Below are 19,648 nucleotides of genomic sequence, written 5' to 3'. Positions count from 1 at the left end.
GCAGCTTCTTTAGAAATTCTCGGTTACTGACCTAAGAAATACCTGCTCTTCTGAAATCTGTGCGTTGGGTTCTGTATCTAATTCAGTCTGTGATTGCATTATAATTAGTGGATGTGAGGTTTTTTTTTTTTGACTGTGTTTCAAGAAGTGTATCCCTCTGCATCCCAGTTTAGCAGTCAGTTGATGTGATTTATGGTGCGAATTTTAGTGAGTTTGTCTTCTCATTTTTGTCTGCACTTCCTTGGTTGTCAGCTGGATAACTAATCACAGATCACACAGAATTCTTGGCTGCAGAGTCTTGCGTGAGCACAATTTTTTATTTTTTGTTTAACGTGTGGTAAGTTTCATTCTGTTCTGGTATTTGTTTTCTGCTGGTTGAGTACTTGCTGCAGAATGGAACAAACTCCAATTGTTTCACCCCTTTGTTTTCTCTCACCCTTTAGACATAGTATTAAAAGACAAATGCTTTTGTTGCAGTGGACACTTGCTCTTTAGTGTGAAAAAACACTGTCCTGTGACTTAAAAAATATATATAAATAAGGAAATTAAGTGCCTTCAGAGCTTCTGGAAAGCTCTCTTGGAAAAGACAAGGTGTTCAGTGCTTGCAGAAAACCTTTTACACCGCTATCTTAAGATACTAAACATGATATCCACTCGTAACTAGGGCACGTTTCCAAGTACGAAATTAAAGGTCGGTAGCTAGTTGCTTTGTGCACTGTAAGATCATAAACAAAATTAATCCTTAACAGAAGATGTGTTTTTCAGCAATAAATTTGTGAATTAATGGTATTGTTTTAGACAGAAATATTAACAGTACGAGGTTGATAATATTTAACTTACACATAATTGTGTGACTGCTTAATCCATTCGTGTTACCACTGAGATCATATTCTCACCCTTCCAAAATTCCCTCACAGGTTTTATTTTAAATATTACAAATGCTTTACTAGCTGTTAGTAATGACTGAGATCATTGGGAGAAAGGTTTCCTAAACGTCATAACTGAGGGCAAAATTGCAAGATAAACCTTACAGCTTCCAGTGTTGCTCTTTCTGCTGCTGGTTGAAGTTATAGACATTCAGGTTATTAGTCACTTATTAAAAATAAATTATGTTTCGGGAGAAGAGGGCAAGAGCAAGAAAATGGTGCTGAAACGGTACAAGTCCACCTGAATGCCTGTCACTCAGCCCTAAGTGAGGGCACTTGCCCTTGCTGGATTTGCAGAAGTGTAATTGAAGAGGGAGAAGAGGCAGAGGAGATGTGTTTTCATAACCTGCTCCTCTCCTACCCTCAACACTTGGGACCCTGGTAAACAGCGAACAGAACATTTTTATTTCCTTAATTTTGTAATGGTGTCAAAGGGAACTTCGGAAGGCTGTAGGGAGTGTCTCTGCTGCTCTTCACAATACTGGCAACCGACGTACAGGCTCACATGGGTAAATACAGGTCTTCTCTTTCATGCTGACCAGATCCGGGAAATGCTGGCACCCAAGGTGAATTTCTTGCGAAGGGTGTGAAAGCAGTGTTGTAACAGAAAAGGTTTTATTGCTGCAGCTGTTGCTGCGGTTGTGAGGTGAGCGCTGTGGCAAGTGCAGAGGTTGCATGACGGATGTGCTTTGTGTTTGCTCTCCTCTCACTGCGCTGATTTGCAGAGAAATGCCTGCGGAAAAAGAGAATCGCAGCACAGGCTGAACATCGCAGTGGAAAGTGGGAAGCCTGACAAGGATTTGGCAAGAACCCGTGGCTACATTACATCCACTCCGTCCTGTCGTCCCCTTAAAACGCTTTGTTCCTCTGCACTGGAGATGATTTATGAGTTTTCCACCTACAGATTTTGTTCACTCATAACCTAGCTGCCTGCTGCCTTCCCAGACAGCAGAGGCAGCTGCTCATTGCATGTTGACATGTTTCCTCTCTAGCAGAAGTGCAAGGGCAGCTCTTCCTCTGTGCCACTGGAGCTGGCTAATTTGCTTTTAATATACCCCCATGGCTTGTTGCTGAAAGACAAAAAAAAAAAAAAAAAACCCCAAAACTAAGTCTGACATTAGTGATAAGAATGTGAAAATGCCTAATTACTTTCCTGGATGAAAAAGACCCAATAAAAAAATAAAACCTCTTAATGGCTTGGATATTCCTCTTCTAGAGAAGCTTCATCTTGATATGTTTTTGTTTTTTTATTTTTTTTCCCCATAGAAACTCTCACCATCTATGATTGTATTTCATTTGACTTTACGATGAGCACTAATGTTATGCGCGATGTCTGAGTGAAGGAAGGGGCTGGAGATGATTCCTTCCAGCACCCGTTCCCATGAGAGCTGTGCTCGTGGTGCCCCTGCTGCTCTCCAGCACCACCTCAATCGAGTGCCAGCAGTGCGGGGACCCATGCGGCTAGGACCCAAGTGAGGGGTTGCAGCCTGTCACTGCAGGCTTCTTCCCTGGGTTGCACTGCCCAGGGTGCACAAGGCCATAAAATTTTGGGAGGGGAGTTTAATAAAATGGTTGCTCTCTTTTGATGTTGCCTGGCATGCATTTCTGTCCTTCTGCAGCTGGGGCGGTGCAGTTTTGCTGCTGTGAAGCAACTGGTTTTGAATTCTTTGTAAGCATGTTAATGTTTGAAGAACCTCAGATGTTTCTGACATCTTTGTGAACGTGTAAAATAATGCTTTGAAAAATAGAATTGGTTTGGATGAAGGTTTCCAGTATTTATTTTTTCAGTTTGAGCTATATATTTCCACAACCAAATGTTCCCAGTGTTTTAGCTTGGCAGAAACATTAGCTTTATCAAGGCTTTAAATGATTTAGGAGTTAATCATCATAAGAATTTCCCTGTGGCATGGATAAAAGACTGCATTTTTCTAACTTTTTAAGCAAATTCAAACTTGCTAGAGCTCTGAACTTTACTGTTTTTATTAATTAATCTTTTTAGTTAATGCTGGTTTTATTGATTGCTACAATTTTTATTAGTTGTTGTGAGGATTGTTTGATTATAAAAACTGCTGTATCATTATATGCATCATATCTACAACTGTAGATGTCCTTCAGTTCTGTTTTGCAGAATCCTCGTAACAAGAGTGCAATCTGGAAAACTGTTTTAAATCATACAATTTTTGATTTTTCTAATAAATCTTGTAGCTGTAGGTTAGTTATCCACAGGGCAGTGGTCACAGCATTGAGTTGCTGGAGTTCAAGAAGCATTTAGACAATGCTCTCATATATTTGGTTTGATTTTGTGTGGTCCTGTGTGGAGTCAGGAGTTGGACCTGATGATCCTTGTGGGTCTTGTCCACCTTGGGATATTCTACAGTTTACAAATCTCTGGGTTAGTTTTGCTCAGGCTCGTGCTTCTGTAGTCTCCTGATGACAGTGCCTTTGCTTCTTCTGGGCCAGTGCTGTAGGGAGTGCCTTATAAAGCCTGGCCATCACTCGAGCAGATTAGAGCACGATGTATTTAAAGCTAAATATAGAAGAAGGCAGATCCTGTGTTCCTAGTAATTAACTGTTCAAGAGTCTCTTCTGTTGCACTGAACCTCTAGTCATTAAATCTGCCACGAGTTACAAGTCTTACTTTTAACTGTTTTTTCTTTTTTTTTTTCTCATTCCCAGCTGTCTTAAAGGGCATAATTTATATTCACAGGAAACAGCGTTAAAATCCAGTAGTCAACCTTAAGGTGCATGCAACTCTTCTAGCAGTTTAAAAATACACTGTGTCAAAGGAGAGAAGTCTAGTGCTAGAAGTTGAACCTATGCATTTCTAACTTTTACAGCAAGTGGAAAAATGTACTGGTAGTGCTAGGATGAGGTCAGGTGCCTTTGTTAATTTCTTTGCCCCCAAAGCTTCTATTTTTTTTCGTAAAGGAAGTAGTAGGCAGTGTTGATGCTAGCCCAAAGACACATTTGTGCTCTGTAAGAACTGAGACAGGTAAGACCTAATCTTCCTATTGCGTGGCTTGCATGATATTTTACAGACCCCATGCCCGCAGGGTTTGAATCTATTGAAGCTAACAATTTTGGCCCCAGAGCAAGAGATAAGGCATCACAGACAAAGCATAAAACAAAAAAAAAAAAAACAAAAAAAAAACCACAACCAGACAGTCTTGGAGATATTATACCTTGCAGTGTCTTTTACAAATAATAGATGACCACAAAGGTAAAGTGTATAAATATGTCACACCTAGCTTGGCAGTGGCTGGAGGCTGGGCTGTTGCTCATTGCGGGTGTCTGCTGGATCACCTGCCTAATGGACTTGAAAAGCACCTCCTCTTTCTTGGTTGCTGAGACAGCTACATGGGGGAAAGAGATGCTTGAGCTCTGTGTGAAGAGAAGCTTGGATCCTGTAGCATTTTTTGATCCTGTGGTATCATGGTTTACCTTTTTAACTCTCCTTGTAGATGAGTGAAATCATTTTTTCACAAGGCCATTTAGTGGTGCGGTTGTTTTGAAACGCTCTTAGTCTGCTAAAGCGGTGGCTTTAAATTGTGGTTATGAATGCGGGCCTCTCGGTGTAACTCTTGATTTTTATTTTTTATGACTTGCAAGAAACAAAACCAACCTGGACTGTGAACTTGACTTGGCACTTCCCAGTGCGTGCTGGCATTTTCTGACTTAATAAATCGTAGACCTAGACTAGAAAGCAGCGGTTTGCCAAGTTACACATTTGAAACACTGCTAAAGCGTCCAGCTAGTGACATTGCAACTGGATGAGACAGTCTGGTGAATGGGAACGCGTTATACAGTTAGAGCGCTGTTAACAGAGTTAAGCAAGCTTCCAGGGTAGAGAGACCATTGCTTACATAATACGGTGTGATTAATGGCATCTTTCTAGCCACAGAGCTTGAGTTTCTCTTTCTTCACGCTAGAAAGAAGTGTTGGCAGAAGTATGTACTTGTAAACCGGGCCTGCAGCAGCATGAGCTTCCCGTATAAAAATTTTAATTGAATGAGTCCATGATGAAGAAATAGTACTAATTTATGTAAAACTAAACTTCTTTGGAGAACAGATCCAAAGGACAAAGCTTCTTGTACGGTGAGGCTCAGTTGTGGATGAGCAAACCATCCATAAGGGTGACCTTAGGGCCCTCGGGGTGAAGCAGGTGGCTGGTAGGTCCCAGCAGTGACACCACTGGTGGAGCAGGACCAGGACAGTGGTGACAATTTGCAGTGTGCAGCAGGGCTTTGCCGTACCTGTGGTTGTTTGCATCCTGCTGTCAGGTTGCCTCTTTGTGCAAGCTGTGTGTTGAGCAATTGAGACAACTGTATCTGAAGCTGAAAAAAAAAAAATATATATATATATATATATATGTATAGATAAAATGGTGTTAACACATCTGGTTCCCAAATATTTTAACACAGTATGATGAGATCTGCAATTAAGGTCTGAAGTAATAAGCCCAGTATTTTGCACCATTCTTGTTATATGATTTGCCATGCAGGTCCTATTTGTACACAAAAATGATGGGTGGAAAAGTCAGTTACCTTTTATTATGTTCACAACAAGCACATAATAGCGTTTCAGGAAATGGAAGTTTATCAATGCATCTTCAGCTTGGAAGAAATGTTTGGGAGAGAACTGATGGTTAAGGCGTTGTTATTTCTCCAGCAGGACAACGTGTAGCCCTGAGACTCCATCAGCCCAGCGTGCTCTCTGTGCTGGCTGGGTGGGCTGCGCTGCTGTAACCCTGCACTAGCAGTACAGGCAGAGGCTCCTTCTTTTCCCTGCTTGGCTTTGAACCCTGCCTTGTGTGGGGACAAGTGGCTTTTCTGTCTGTTTCTTGTATTTATGGATGACAAGCCAAATGAAGATGGAGGCAGCAGAGGGACAGGAGTAGTAGTTTGCTTTTGCCTGCTGTCCAGCTAAGGTATGAGAGAAGTACATCTCATCAAAGTTGTTATTGGCTTGCAATGGTCTTCATCTTCAAAATAATATGAATTATTCTTTGAGTATACATCAAGAGTTTCCTTTCCCTTTTCCACACCAGTATTTTGCTACGTTGAATGTTTGTTTTGCCTTTAGGTTAAAATGTCTGTGAAAGTAATAGTAAAAATGTTTTTCTTTTTTTTTTCTTCCAGAAATTTTATGAATAAGAATCAGAAGCCGGTGCTAACAGGCCAGCGGTTCAAAACTAGGAAGAGGGGTAGGTTAAGCTACATGGTTTTATTTTTCTCTTTGTGAAAACTACTAGAAATGGAATAACTGATGTTTAATATATTAAAGTTTTTCTCTTAGCCATATTAAGAATGCAAATGGTATTTGTTACTAAGCAATAAAGATTCTATTATTTTTGCTATATATTTAGGACGTTATTGTTACTTAGTTTGTTTTTACTTGCTAGTCATTCTTAAAGAAGCCTTAGTTAAATAATTACATCCTGAATGAATTTCTACTGCATTTATATATTAGGAAGAAAACTTAAGGAATGTTTGTCTCAGATATTTCTTAAGGTGCCCCTTCTGATTAAGAAAGCAAACTATGAGCTTTTATTTAAAGTTTGCATAAAGAAAATTATGTGGAATTTTGTTTTTATTTCTTTGACTCAAGTCAGTGCCAACTCTATAAATGAACCTTTTACTTCTAAAAAGGAATTTTCTCACCTTGCTTCTGTATGAGATGGTCAGATCATCTCATTGGACATGCTTTCTTGAAGAGCAGAGGTTATACTCTGTATAGCAAGTGTCATTCTGACATGCTTGTTCATATATTTAGAGTTCATTTGTCACAATTTAGGTGTTTGAGACAAATGAAAGCTGAGCACTGATGCAGAGAGCAAAAATATTGGTAATATATTGATCTACTCAAAATATTGATGATACAATAATTGATCTTTTTCAGAAGATGTCTGTGAAAAGACGACCTAGACATCTTGCTGTTACAATAGCAGATTATTTTGGTGTGCACAGATGGAGTTCCTATCTGTCATGTTAACACATTTTTCCCATCTTGACTTTCCTGCTTCTCGTTAGAAGCTAACACCTGGTCTGAGCTTGTTATGACAGATAATGTGAATATGAGCATTTTCTCAGTATGGATGAGAGAAACAAAGAGTTCGTAGTCTTTCTCAGAAAATTGCAGATTCTACCACAATCTGAAGAGCTGAGTGAACATATTAAGATCTGTGAAAGTCACAGAGAGAGAATTGTGAAATAGTTTTTTGTAGTTCTGCTTAAATCTGTTACCAGCTTTCTCTCATCTTTCCTCCCTTGCACACATTCCATCCTCTGTTATTTTGACTGTCACAGCTCATACAAGTGAATGGAGTCTCTGAAGTTGAAAATGTCCTTACTGTGATGCACGTATGATGTTTGTAGGTAGAACTAATTTGGAAAAGAAACTTCTAGTGCTTGCAAATAAATGTCACAGGGCTACAGTAATTAGTGGGATTAACTTTCTGTCAGCATGGTTCAGAACAGCATTAACCAGCAACAGTATAGTAGCTGGAGGGGTGGAATTAGCAGTCCCTGAAAAATACCTGTCAACCAGCAATGGCAATCCAAGATACGCATACTGCTGGATTGATTAAATGCATTGTTTGGTCCAGTTCAGTCAGTTATGGTAGGTATTTGCCAAATTTGTCTCAGAATGTTCTTTCTTTTGTAAGCACTTTCTTTTCAGTTTGCATTTTGCATTGTATTTAGAATAATGAGGCCCTAATACTGATTTGGTCTTTGAATTCTGTTATAATACAAGTAATAATTAAAGTAAATGAAGAGTTTGTATTTATAATTCTGTGCTTATCTATTAAATTTCTGTTACAGCGATTAGGTGGCAGTAGATACCGGTTGACTGCCTGGAAGAAGGGGAAGACTTGGAGCAAGGGTTGGAAGATTAGGGGGGCTGTTTGTTTTTTGTTTTATTTTAAAAGATTACTTAATAGAATGGGGATATTAAACACCTTTACTATAGAACTTGTAACATGCAAACACTTATTTGTGTCTAAAATGTAAGCAATGTCTTTAAAAATGGTGAGATCCTGGTTGCCTTAATATTGAAGGTTCCTGCTTTGAAAAACCTGTAGATACCTTTAGATACCTGTTTTCTTTCTAAACGCAGAGGAGTAGAAATGACTCCTAGCATGTTTATTCCTCTCTGCATGTATATACATTTTCATTTTGTATCATGTCAGAGTTGCAGACTGTCTTGGTCTTAGACTAGAAGATACTATTAGTTGTTTTTATCCTGACTTCCAGTATCTCAAGGAGTCGTTAAATTGTACCCAGATATGACTGAGCGCAGTGAGTGTGGTTTGACCATGACATTTCAGAGACTACTCTGTTGTGTGGAACTGGAAGGTCATTAGGAGGGGCTGAAATGCACAGGAGGGAGCTGGTAGAGTGAGAGTTGATACTTCTTGACAGTTGATTTGTTTCTCAGGATACTGTTATTCTCCTTCTGCAGCTTCTACCAAACCACTGTTACCTCAGGAGCCAGTGAGGTGTGATGCAGCAGTCAGGCATCTAATGAAAATACTTGTTCGTATGAGTTCTGTGGCTGATCAGCTGACTGCAAACGTGACCAGTTTTTGATCTTTCAGAAAGCAGAAAGGGAAAAAGACAACATTGTTTTTTCCATTAAAGTTTGAAAGTGATTTTAGTGACAAAAATTTTGAAAGGAGAACTATGATCTGAAGAAGGAGCTTGTAAATCCCCCTCCTTCCAGTTTTATTAAGTTGACCTAATAAAGGGTATAAACCTTGCCTCCAGTGTATATAGTGGCAGGTATTAAAATCAGTTTAAAAGATGTGAAGGAAGAAACCTGATGGTGTAAAGGGAATAACCTCCAGGGCAAGGAAGCAGCTCACAGTTCCATGTCAGTTTTTTGGCAATCTGGGTAAATAGTTTGGTTAGTTCTGAAGAAAAGGTTAGTGTCATCTTAAAAAGAATCTAAGCAGAGCAAACAATGCATATGTACGTTCTTTCATGAAGAGAATTATATAATAATGTCAATATTAACACCTTTATATTAACGTGAAATTGGAAGAGGTACCAAACAGTGCATGATTATGATTCTTACAGAGGGAGGTACAAATGTACTTTGATTTCCTTACGAGCAAAAGAAAGGAAATAAGGATCCAGGAACATGATGAAAATGAAAAGCTGTGTGTAGCGCTGCTGCATTGGAAATTGCATGCATCACATCTGCAAGCTACACCTGCCACCATTAGCCTGTGATTGAAACTGTGCTTGTTCAGTAATTATGTACTTGACAGCTCAACATACTGTCACCACTTCTTGATGATGGCTTCTTACTCACTGTGCTGTACGACATCAGCATATTCCTCCCCAGTACATTAGTTTGGTAGGAAATGTTTAAAATAAAATTATAAATCATTTTTCATGCAGTGAGTTCACCACCTCTTCCTGCATAAATTTTTAGATTATGATAGACAAGTAAATAGTAGGGTGCTCCAAATGACACGAGAACTTCTGGGGCAGGAGAAAAACCTGTTTAAAATAGCTACGAAATGTTAACCGTGGTGTTTGTGTTTGTACTGAGGACTGTATACACATGATACAATGCACATAACACCTTGAAGTTTAAACATGAATATCACAGGATTGTAGGGGTTGGAAGGGACCTCTGGAGATCATCAAGTCCAACGCCCCTGCTAAAAGCAGGTTGCCTACAGCAGGTTGAGCAGGAAAGTGTCCAGGTGGGTCTTGAATATTTATAGAGAGGGATGCTCCACAACCTTTCTTCTGGGCAGCCTTTTCTAGCGCTCACCCTCATTGTAAAGAACTATCTTAAATTTTAGACAAAATACAGTGAAAAAGTTAAAATAAGATGTTTTTATATTATTATTTTTACTTCTCTCTTAAGACAGAAGTCTGTCATCTTTCTGGTTACTGAGTTACCAAGCATTCTTTTTTACTGTGTAAATAGTGCATACTTATGTGGTATTTAAGAGAATAATTATTCTTAGATATTTATTTATGGGTGGAGCAGTGTTTCATGTGCACAGGTCAAACTGGCTGAAGCACGCGTGCCGAATTACTTACATTTAAGCAAAAGGCTTGCTTGTTTGTGGGTTGGTTGGCTTCTTGCTTTAGTGCTTCAAGGTAGAGTTGCACCTGAGCTCAGGTGGGATTGTGGTGGTGTTTTCTGTAGGCATGTCCTTCTGTTTCCATGCTGGACCCTTTCTAGGTTGCCCACCGTGGACTACCCCCCATGGCAGCTACGTGAGGCAGTTGCTCAGTGGGGTTGAGTAGGCCTCAGCTCTTCTGTTTGGAGGATGGGGCTGCAAGCCACTTGGAGGTAGGAAATAAAGTCAACAAGACACTAAAAGCTGGGCATAGTAGCAGGGAATTGTTGAAAATTGGATGATTAGAAAGGATGTGTTGAAGGAGGGGAGAAAGTCCAGGTGATGTGCTGGAGGTGGTAGAACAAGTCAACCACAAGTGCTTGTGGGGAAACAAGGAGAGCTATAAATGTTTCAGTACTGCAAGTGTTAAAGCTGATAGGAGTGGGCATTTACCTTAAAAGTTAGTTAATTGCCCAAAGGCAGGAGGAAGAAAGGCAATTAGGATCCAAGGTCTTTTGGAGTTGCTTTTGACTTGTGTTTGGGATAGCATTGCTTTTTCTGTGCTGCAAGTCCCAGAGCAAGGAAACCTGCAGCCAGAGGATGGGTAACATGGAGAACCTCCTCTCCAGAAAGCCTGCCACAGCTGCAGCTGGCACCTTTCAGACTACAGCAGTGCATGCTTATTTAGATGGGAATTTTACCAATGGGCATTTGTATCAGTAACTAAAACCTCTGGATTTGTCTTCGGGATATGATATGAGCAGGTTTGTTGCCTTTTTTTTTTTTTTTTTTTTTTTTTAAGATTTTTTTATCAACATTGATGTTAGCAAGTGGTAACAAAATAGGTTCTCTTTTTTTCTTTGGGGTGTCACAGAACTGTTCCCAGATGTGTTTCTGAAGTTCAAAGTTAATCTTGATGGCAACAAGCACTTCACCTATGCCCTTGTGTAAAGTTAGGACTTGTACAAAGCAAGTTATAAGGTATTATCTGTCTGCAAGAAAAAGCAGCAGGAGGCATGTGTAAAACCTGCCTAGATTTATCTGGAGTTTGCGGCTGTGTCCGTTGTGACTAATGGCCTTGGCATAGGGATGTGTTTGTGTTGGGGTCAGACTGTATCCTAATTTAGTTCAACCAGGGACATCTGTAGAAAATGTGGTGTTAGTGCCACATTTCTCTGTTCTTATTGCTGCTCAGGTCTGTAAATGAAAGATAAATTTTTGGTTACACCATGTTGCAGAGAACTAAATATTTACAGAAAAGCTATTTTTATGAATACCTTGATCTCTTTTCCTGAAGGCTTGTCTCTTTGAAAACATTTCAGATATGCAACCACAATTATTTAAATAAAAATATCAAGAAGTGAAAAACGAAGTATTCCTACAGTGAAATTATTTACACAAAACTGACATATCCTTTATCCTGCTATCATTTAAAAATGTGTAGTGTTATGCACATTCTTTAATATCTTCAACAAGCGAAGAGTATGAAGTTTGAAAGCAATTTCAGTATTTGCTTGTCCCCCCTTTTATTTATTCATCTCTGTTTGTTTGCATGGTATTTGGGGGGGTGAAGAGGAGCGTGAAGTGAGGGTAAACACAGCAAAATTTCCAGAGGCAACAAAAGCCAACTAAACAGACCTTTGTACAGTGCGTTGACCAGAATGGGAAGAATATATTCAGGTGCCATGGTCATTTGAATTGCTGGTGGATACAGGATTTTAAAACTGTCAACCTCTTTTTTTCTTCTTCCTGTCTGTTCCAGATGAAAAAGAGAAATTTGAACCCACCGTCTTCAGGGATACTATTGTCCAAGGCCTCAATGAAGCTGGGAATGACCTGGAGGCTATAGCCAAGTTTCTGGATGCAACAGGCTCACGGCTTGATTATCGCCGCTATGCTGACACACTCTTTGATATTTTGGTAGCTGGCAGCATGCTAGGTAAGTTGCAGTGTACCCCTTGCATTGTACTGAATGCAAAATTTTGAGGATTAGCCTTGCTTCTTTTAAGATACTGTCTTCTTTTACAAAGTAGAAATTATAAATTGTATTTCAATTATGCCTATCTAGCTACTTTTTGGATCTAGTATCATACAATATTTTATTGTTTGTAGTGCTATAATACCTAGAGACTTGACCTTGGCATTCTGTAAATACAACAAAAAAATGGGTACTGTTTTGAGAAGCCCTCAATCAAAGATGAAACAGCATACAAATGCAACAGCAAACAAAATGAGATGCCAGCTAGGGGAAACAGGAACTTACTAGTCTGAAAAGTTATCATACAACACTACAAATTATTAGCTGTTGCAAAGCTTTCTTTGTAGACCTTGCAACACAGGCTAGCTGAAAGAACTGAAGGACAGCAAGGAGTGCTTTATGGATGTTTATAGGGAGTTTCCCCTGGGTGTTAGTGGCAGCATGGGAGAAGACACCTTTTGCCTACCTCTGTATTTTGAATGTGGGCTCTTTTTTCTATTTACTTTACTTTAGTTTGATTCCAGCTTCCTTTTCTTTGGCAAGAAGAAAAGATATTTTTGTAAGTCTTAAGGTAATGCAGGAAACAAAAGCTGGTGGAAGTTCTAGAAAAAAAAAACAGCTCTGAATAAAGTAAGCCAGGAGAAGTCTTTTGTGTCAGTGTTTTAAATGTTTACATGGGGTTGGGAGGATGTTCTGAGTCCTCAGATTAGCAACAGAGCTCTAATACTTTTATCTTTGGAAATGATTTACATTATTGTGGTGTTTAAAGTAGTAGTTAAAATAAGCACAAAAGTTATGCTGCAACCCATTCTTATTTGAACCCACTCCATGCTCCCAAAAGCAGCTAAGATTCCTTAGTGTGACCTGATTTTCTTTGTCCTTTGAGGTCTGTGATTTCAGATGCAGTGTTATTGGCCAGCTGTCCTTTCTGTTGGGTGCCACTACACCTTCATAAAGCTTGTCAGTTTCACCCTCTACACTCTTCTCCGTTGCCAGTTTTCACTCCTACCTTATACTTTAGTGGTGCTAATGTAAAATTTACTAAATCTTATTGTGTTTTTCTTTTGTTTGTTTTAGCTCCTGGAGGCACACGCATAGACGACAATGACAAGACCAAGATGACCAGCCACTGTGTATTTTTTGCAGAAGAAGATCATGATGCCATCCGAAATTATGCTCAGGTTGGGATAATAAAGGGCTTGTTGTTTTCCATTTATGAATCAAAAACGATTATAGTAGAACACCTATAGACTGCCTGCTAATTACCCTAATTGTAGGTAATTGAAAAATGGTTAACCAATAAGCTGCCCTAACCAATAAATTTTAGGTAACAAAATAAGATGTCTATGATTATCTGATCACAGCTGTCAACCTTTTCTTTTACAGAAAGCAGTTTTACTTTTTTCAGTCTACACTTGGATTCAGTATATTTTTAGACACCATCCCTGTTATTTTTGTTGGCCTTTTCTATATGCAACCTTAAAGATTTGCGTAAACATATTTTTAGAAAAATCGGAAGGATGTTGCACAGCAAGGATGTCACTCTGTTAGATTGGGTCCAGAGGAGGGCAACAAAGTTAATCAGAGGGCTGGAGCACCTCTCCTATGAAGAAAGGCTGAGAGAGCTGGGGATGTTAAGCCTGAAGAAGAGAAAGCTCCAGGGGAGCTCATTGGAGCTTTTCCATACTTCAAGTGCTAAAATGAAAAAAGATGGAGAGCAACTCTTTGCTCAGGCAGACAATGGCAGGACAAAGGGGAATGGCTTTAAAGTAAAAGAGGAGATTTAGATCAGAGGTTAGGAGGAAATTCTTTACTCAGAGGGTGGTGGGGCACTGGAACAGGTTGCCCAATGCCCCATCCCTGGAGATGTTCAAGACCAAGTTGGACAAGGCCCTGACCATCCTTATCTAGTGGGCAGGGGGTTGGGACCAGGCGATCTTTAAGGTCCCTTCCAACCCAAGCCATTCTATGGTTCTATGAATGACAAAAATACAAAGCTCAGGCCTCCAACCTTTGGTTGTTTAGCTAATTAGGAATCAGACTCATATTGAAGAAAAGCTCTTGAAGAGCTTTCATTTCTTTTACATACGTGCTGTACAGTTTCTTTTTACAATAATATGGCTTGCACAAATAAGCCTGTGAAAGGAAATGAAGACAAATAAGCGATGAAGCCAGAAACATTATTGAAGAGAAGCTAATATTGCATGACTCCTTAACATAATTATTACATGAGATAATATAGTAAGAATTGTATTGTTAGTTCTAAGTCACTGCAATTCTGAATATGTGTAGGATTGCATAAAAAAATGAAGCATCGTTGAAACATATGTCAAAAATATATTGTTAATTAAGTAATGTTCATCTTTTTAATTAATTGGTTATTACTGGTATGTTGAAGACTAAGTAAAAACTAGGTGATCCTGCTTGGCAGGGGGGTTGGACTAGATGATCTTCGGAGGTTCCTTCCAATCCTGCCCATTCTGTGACTTATCAAAATACACATTTTATTTAGAAATATGAACAAAATTCTAGCTAACATTTTTTCACTTTCACATCTTACTTTATTAGACTTCTATATGTCTTTGCATTTCAGCATGGTCACTACTTGTTCATTTCTGTTTTACTTGTTCAGTGCCAAAATACTACCATTTAGGATGCTTTTACATTCTCTGAAAAATGAATTGAAACTTCATTTGAATGTCATTTCCTCCTTTACCTCCCCTATCCAGCCTGATAATAATGTCATTTTTTTCCCCCCATGTAAATCTTTTTGCCTGTGACAGCGAGTTATATGTTCTGTGCCCTTTGTTCTGTAGTAAGGGCAGTTATTTGCTTATTTAATTTATCTCTCACTTCTATCAGAATGCAGTCTGCACCTGTGCTGCTTCTGCTTTCATAATCTGGGGTCACAAGGTGGGAAACAAATAGTGAAAACTAGAGATCAAGCATTTCCAAGATCATAATTTTTTATTAAAGTTTTGTAAATTGTTCTTCCTCTTACCCTGACAGCAGTGAGTCTTATTGTAAGCATTTGTGGTAGTAGATTTGATAAAGATCCTGCCTGTACTGAAGGATGACCAGCAGTGCTGCTTTACTGCCTCACTCCATTGATTTACGCCTGACAGCTTCCCCAAACAGCTGCATTATCAAAGGGAGGGGGCAGAGTGCAAATTGCCTGTATCTGTTAACCTCTTCTTCCTCCCCCTTTGCCCTGCTTTTGATCTATGGTTAGGGTGTAAAGGAGAGTGAGAATAAAATGTTGAGACACAGAAAGAAGATGAAAACTCTCAAACTGTAGTAAATTCTCTGGTTTAAGTGTTGCTTTATAAATCAAGAATTGCAGAATTCACGTTTTCCAGTTTTGAACAGACTAACAGAGAACAGGATGTTTCATAATAAGTCATGAGATGGGCAGTGAAGCAGATGATGGCAGAAATATACTGCTGGCTGCTTATTTCCTGGAAACAATGTCTATATCATTGTCTAAAGAAAAAAACAGATAGCAGAACTATAGTGTGTAAGAAGCCACCTATGCTTCCTACTTTTTCTTTCCTGTTGTGAAAACATTCAAATGAAAAAAATAGTCTCATCACGGTTTAGCCATGGACATTCTTTTTGGATTCAGTTGTGTTGGTCTTGTTTCTCTTTGCCTTTTTTTGTAAAAGCTTTTGCTAATTTTTTTTTACTGTTTTCTTTAAATTAACCTGTGTTTATCTTTAGGTCTTCAACAAACTTATCAGGAGATACAAATATCTGGAGAAAGCATTTGAAGATGAAATCAAAAAGGTAATGGTGGTGGTGGTATCCTTAAGGTTTTTTATTTTTGTTGTTTTCTTTTTACCCTATGTCTAATGTAATTTTGTATGTAAATGCTGCTCTGTTGTGTATTTTATTTAGCTCTCATGGAAAAGAGGATGGAATCTGCGGTTGGCAGGGGTGGTGGCTTTAGTCTGCAACTTTAGCTCCGTGGGAATGCTGCTGGCAACACTTGCTCTTGAGTCGTTCTGAATTTATACTTCCTTTAGTTGCTTTGACCAAACTCACCTTCATGTTCTAGGCTTTTCTGCACAGGATTTCTGTGTGCTTTGGGGTATAGTTCTTGGAGAAGGGCTTACTGTCCTGCTAATAGAATAGTATATTTGTGTTTTTTTTTATTTTATTTTGTGGTGCATTGTTTTTTTTTGTTTGTTTTTTTTTCACATAGAGTAAATGCAGATGTGCTGTGCAAAATAGCACTTGATCTATGAGTATTAAATTGTTCCTGTGTTGCTGAATGAGTCTTAACCACAAATTTTAGTATTTGAGGCCATAGATACGTGCAAGAAAAGTCATCACCACACCAATAGGGATTTCAGGACTTGCCTGTTATATTCCAGTAGATGTGGGTACTGTGTTGTATTGAATTCTACCTATGTCTCTCCTGTTTCCTGAGAATTTTTTGGAAGAAATATATGTGAGTATTTTGAGCTCCTAGTAGCAGATGTAAACACCATTTTATTTTCTAAATGGCCTGAATAAATGATAAACTCTGTGCTGTGCTGTAAGTTAACAGGCCTGCTGATATTGGCAAAATGTCAGTTTTGCCAATATGACTAATGACCTATGTGACTAAATGTCAAGTGTGTTAAAAGGAAAAATGTATTTTCATATCATCTGAGCACTAGAACGACTGCTGCAGGGGTCAAGTGAGGATAAATCTGGAGTGTGATGCCTCACCACCACCTCCTGTGGCTGAATAAATTTGGCACTTATTTTTGTACATTCTTGTTCACATTGGAAATTATTTTTGCACTTGTGGCCAGCATGCCTATTAACTGATTCTGATTGCTCAATACATCATTCTAAAGACCTAAATTTACCTCGCTTCCCCACACGAATCTAATGTTCTTGCTCTTAATTACTATAATCATTGACATGAGAAACGCTGACTCACAGCATTCAAGTTTCAGAGAGTGTTCAGCATATTAAACAAATGCCGTGTCAATCCAAACCGCCTCCTTCCCTCTCTTGTAACTTGCTTGCTTTTGAATCAAGTTTCTAAGAATTCACTTTTCACAGTAGTGACTGGATGAAACCATGGTCAATATATAACAATTTGACTCCTCAGCTGAGGAACAAATGCCTCTAATCTGAAGATTAACCAATGCTAGCTTGAGACAAAGCAGGAATTGTAGGTACAGTTTGGCTGGAGTCCTGAGATCTTGTTTATAGATGTTGGGAGCATCCTACCTATGGCAGCGTGGGGCTCAGAGTGAGCTTGTTCAGTTAGCAGATTACAAATTTCAATTTTATGTACAGACTGTTTGCGTGGTTTTCAGCATCCAATTACATCTTGCATAAGAAATTGCAGGAGTAAGTTTGCACACTGGTCCTAGGTTGGGAGTAATTTTTCCACCTGCCCTTCCATTGCTACCCTGAGCCCTGTGCTCTTCTGCAAGTCTTAGTGTGGCTCCTGAGGACCTGGACTTTAAGTATGAGTACCAGATGCATGCTCTTTGTCAGTATATGCGGTTTATCTGGCAGCAAGGAAGAGTCCTTTAATACCCCATATTGCAGAATTAAAAACTGGAAAGGTTGTTGCCCAGATCTGGGGTTTATGTGTTGCACATGTGCTGTCATTGCCTTTAAACACTTGAGGACTCTGTGTTGCCTTCTGCTTGTCATCTTCTGTTTTTGTGAACCCATACTTCAAATGTCTGTCTTCTGACAATGCTACTGGATTTTTACTTATTCAATGCTTTAATCACTGTGGGCAGTAATGATGAGAGTAGCTCCCTGTAAAGAGAGTGACATGATAGATTGATAGATGCATTAATATTTCTAGAAGATGTTTCTGCAAGGTTCAGTAGTTCAAAGGTTACTTCAGTTTGGCAGCAGTTAGAAAAGAGTGACTCCTAAATGTTTCACTTTTTTTTTTTTTTTCTTCTGGCAGTATCATTAGGCAGTTAAAGTACTTGGGGGAAAACCAGCTCTTCTCACAGAAAAAGTCACGCTTTAAAAAAACAAAGCAAAACAACACAAGGCAATACCAACAGTTTCATTGTAAGGAAGCAGATGGTGTCAGTGGGACTTCTCTTTCAAGAGAGTTTGTCTTAGATGGCAGTATTCGTACAAGTATTTGCTTTATGTCTTCTAGTTCATAATTTTGTCTTCAGACTGTTGTTATTTCCCAGCACCTCTCCCTTTTATTGAAAAGCTTCTAGCTTTAAACTATTTTTTCTTAATTCTTATCCCTCAAAATTATTCTTTCTTCCAATAACATAAGTAAACTGTACATTTGAATTTTTATGTCTTAATTATCTTGTACAAGCAATTTCAACAGAAGGTGAAGATGTTTAAGTGCGTTTCTCACCTGGTGATTTCTAATATTGTCAGCTTAAATTCATATGAGTACTGCCTAGTGTTTCTGTATAGACCTGTGACAGTGTTTTGCAATAACTTTTGTAAAACTCCCAGTTCCAAATTTGTGTTCATCTTTCTTATGTAAGTACTTCTGCACAGGTCAGCCGATAAAGTGTGCAGTGTTATTAGCTGCCTGTGTCCTAAATGTCTGACTAGCATTTTGAGACCAAATATGACAATTCAAACTGGTGACAATTCAGTGCTGCCTACAGTTGTAACAGATTCTCAAATACAAAAGCAACAGGCTACTTCAGATAGTGAAGATATAAAAAGACATCTCACTCCCTGCGTGGATAGAGTTCCTTAATTTTCACTATTAAGATCTCCAGATGGCAATAGAAGAGTAGAAACACTGTTTTATTTTACTATTATTATTATTTTTTTACATGCATGTCTTTACTTGTGTATGTATTATATACCTAGAACTTGTGACTGAAAGGCTTTTTTGTAGCAGACAAAAATAGCACGGAACAGAACATTAGGTCTGGTCTTGTGCTTATTAGGTATTCTAAACTCCCACCAGAATAGGTGGGAGTTCTTATAACTATGCTAGAAATACAAAATTGTGGGCCAGAGTTGTGCATTTTATGCCTTGAATCAGTCTGCATCTGTAACAAAAGCAGTAATACCAGCACTTGACTAACAGCAGGGAAGAATCAGCTTGGAACTTCTTGTGGGTGTTTTCATACTGTTCTGAAATAACTTGGACGTTTTGTGACTTCCCTGCAGAGGTTTGTAATAGTGATGGTAAAAGAAGAGCTCTTAAAGCAATCAGCAATAAAAATCAGAAACAACAGCATTGAAGTGAACATTCTGTTCTTTTTGATAGTTTCTAAGGGGGGTTAATTAAAGGTTTTGATTCTTCCAATCACCTAGTCTCCTCCTAAATTACTTGAAAGTATAGAATAATATCCTAACAGCAGAAAATGGCATGTACTAGTTTGTTAGAGATGCTTTTTGCAAATCATAAAACAAATTATGCTACTAGCACCAGCAATACTTCAAGCATCGAGGGGCATATAGATGACCTGGTTCCTGCTCAAAAGATACAGCCATGGGGGCTTGAAAACATCGTAGTACAGATTAAAAGAGACTTGCAAGAAGCATGTTTCAACAAGAAGGGAAAAGGAGGAGGCTGTGAACTTCATAGGTGCATGATTTCAAGCCTTCCAAAACATTTGAACAATTACAGATTTCTCAAAACTACAGTTGATAAATGTTTGGATCCTTCTCATAGGGTCCTTTTGCACCTTGGGC

At 38.8% G+C, this 19,648-nt stretch overlaps 1 protein-coding gene across 3 annotated transcripts in view; it reads left to right on the top strand.

The window, feature by feature from the left end:
• Nucleotides 1–19,648, top strand: part of BZW2 (basic leucine zipper and W2 domains 2) — a 55,184-nt gene that overhangs the window by 13,745 nt on the left and 21,791 nt on the right. For 2 of the 3 annotated variants that reach the window (XM_027450897.3, XM_072033573.1), the window contains exons 2-5: nt 6,065–6,129; nt 11,774–11,950; nt 13,067–13,170; nt 15,710–15,775. In XM_027450897.3, coding sequence (XP_027306698.1) covers nt 6,072–6,129; nt 11,774–11,950; nt 13,067–13,170; nt 15,710–15,775 — 405 coding nt within the window. In that variant the 5' untranslated portion in view covers nt 6,065–6,071. Of the gene's footprint in view, nt 1–226; nt 303–6,064; nt 6,130–11,773; nt 11,951–13,066; nt 13,171–15,709; nt 15,776–19,648 lie in introns of those variants that run through there. The other variant, XM_021269275.4, reaches the window with a different exon arrangement.

Source organism: Anas platyrhynchos, chromosome 2, assembly GCF_047663525.1.
Source record: "Anas platyrhynchos isolate ZD024472 breed Pekin duck chromosome 2, IASCAAS_PekinDuck_T2T, whole genome shotgun sequence".
NCBI classification, from domain to species: Eukaryota; Metazoa; Chordata; class Aves; order Anseriformes; family Anatidae; genus Anas; species Anas platyrhynchos.
This window is presented reverse-complemented; position numbering and strand designations above follow the sequence as displayed.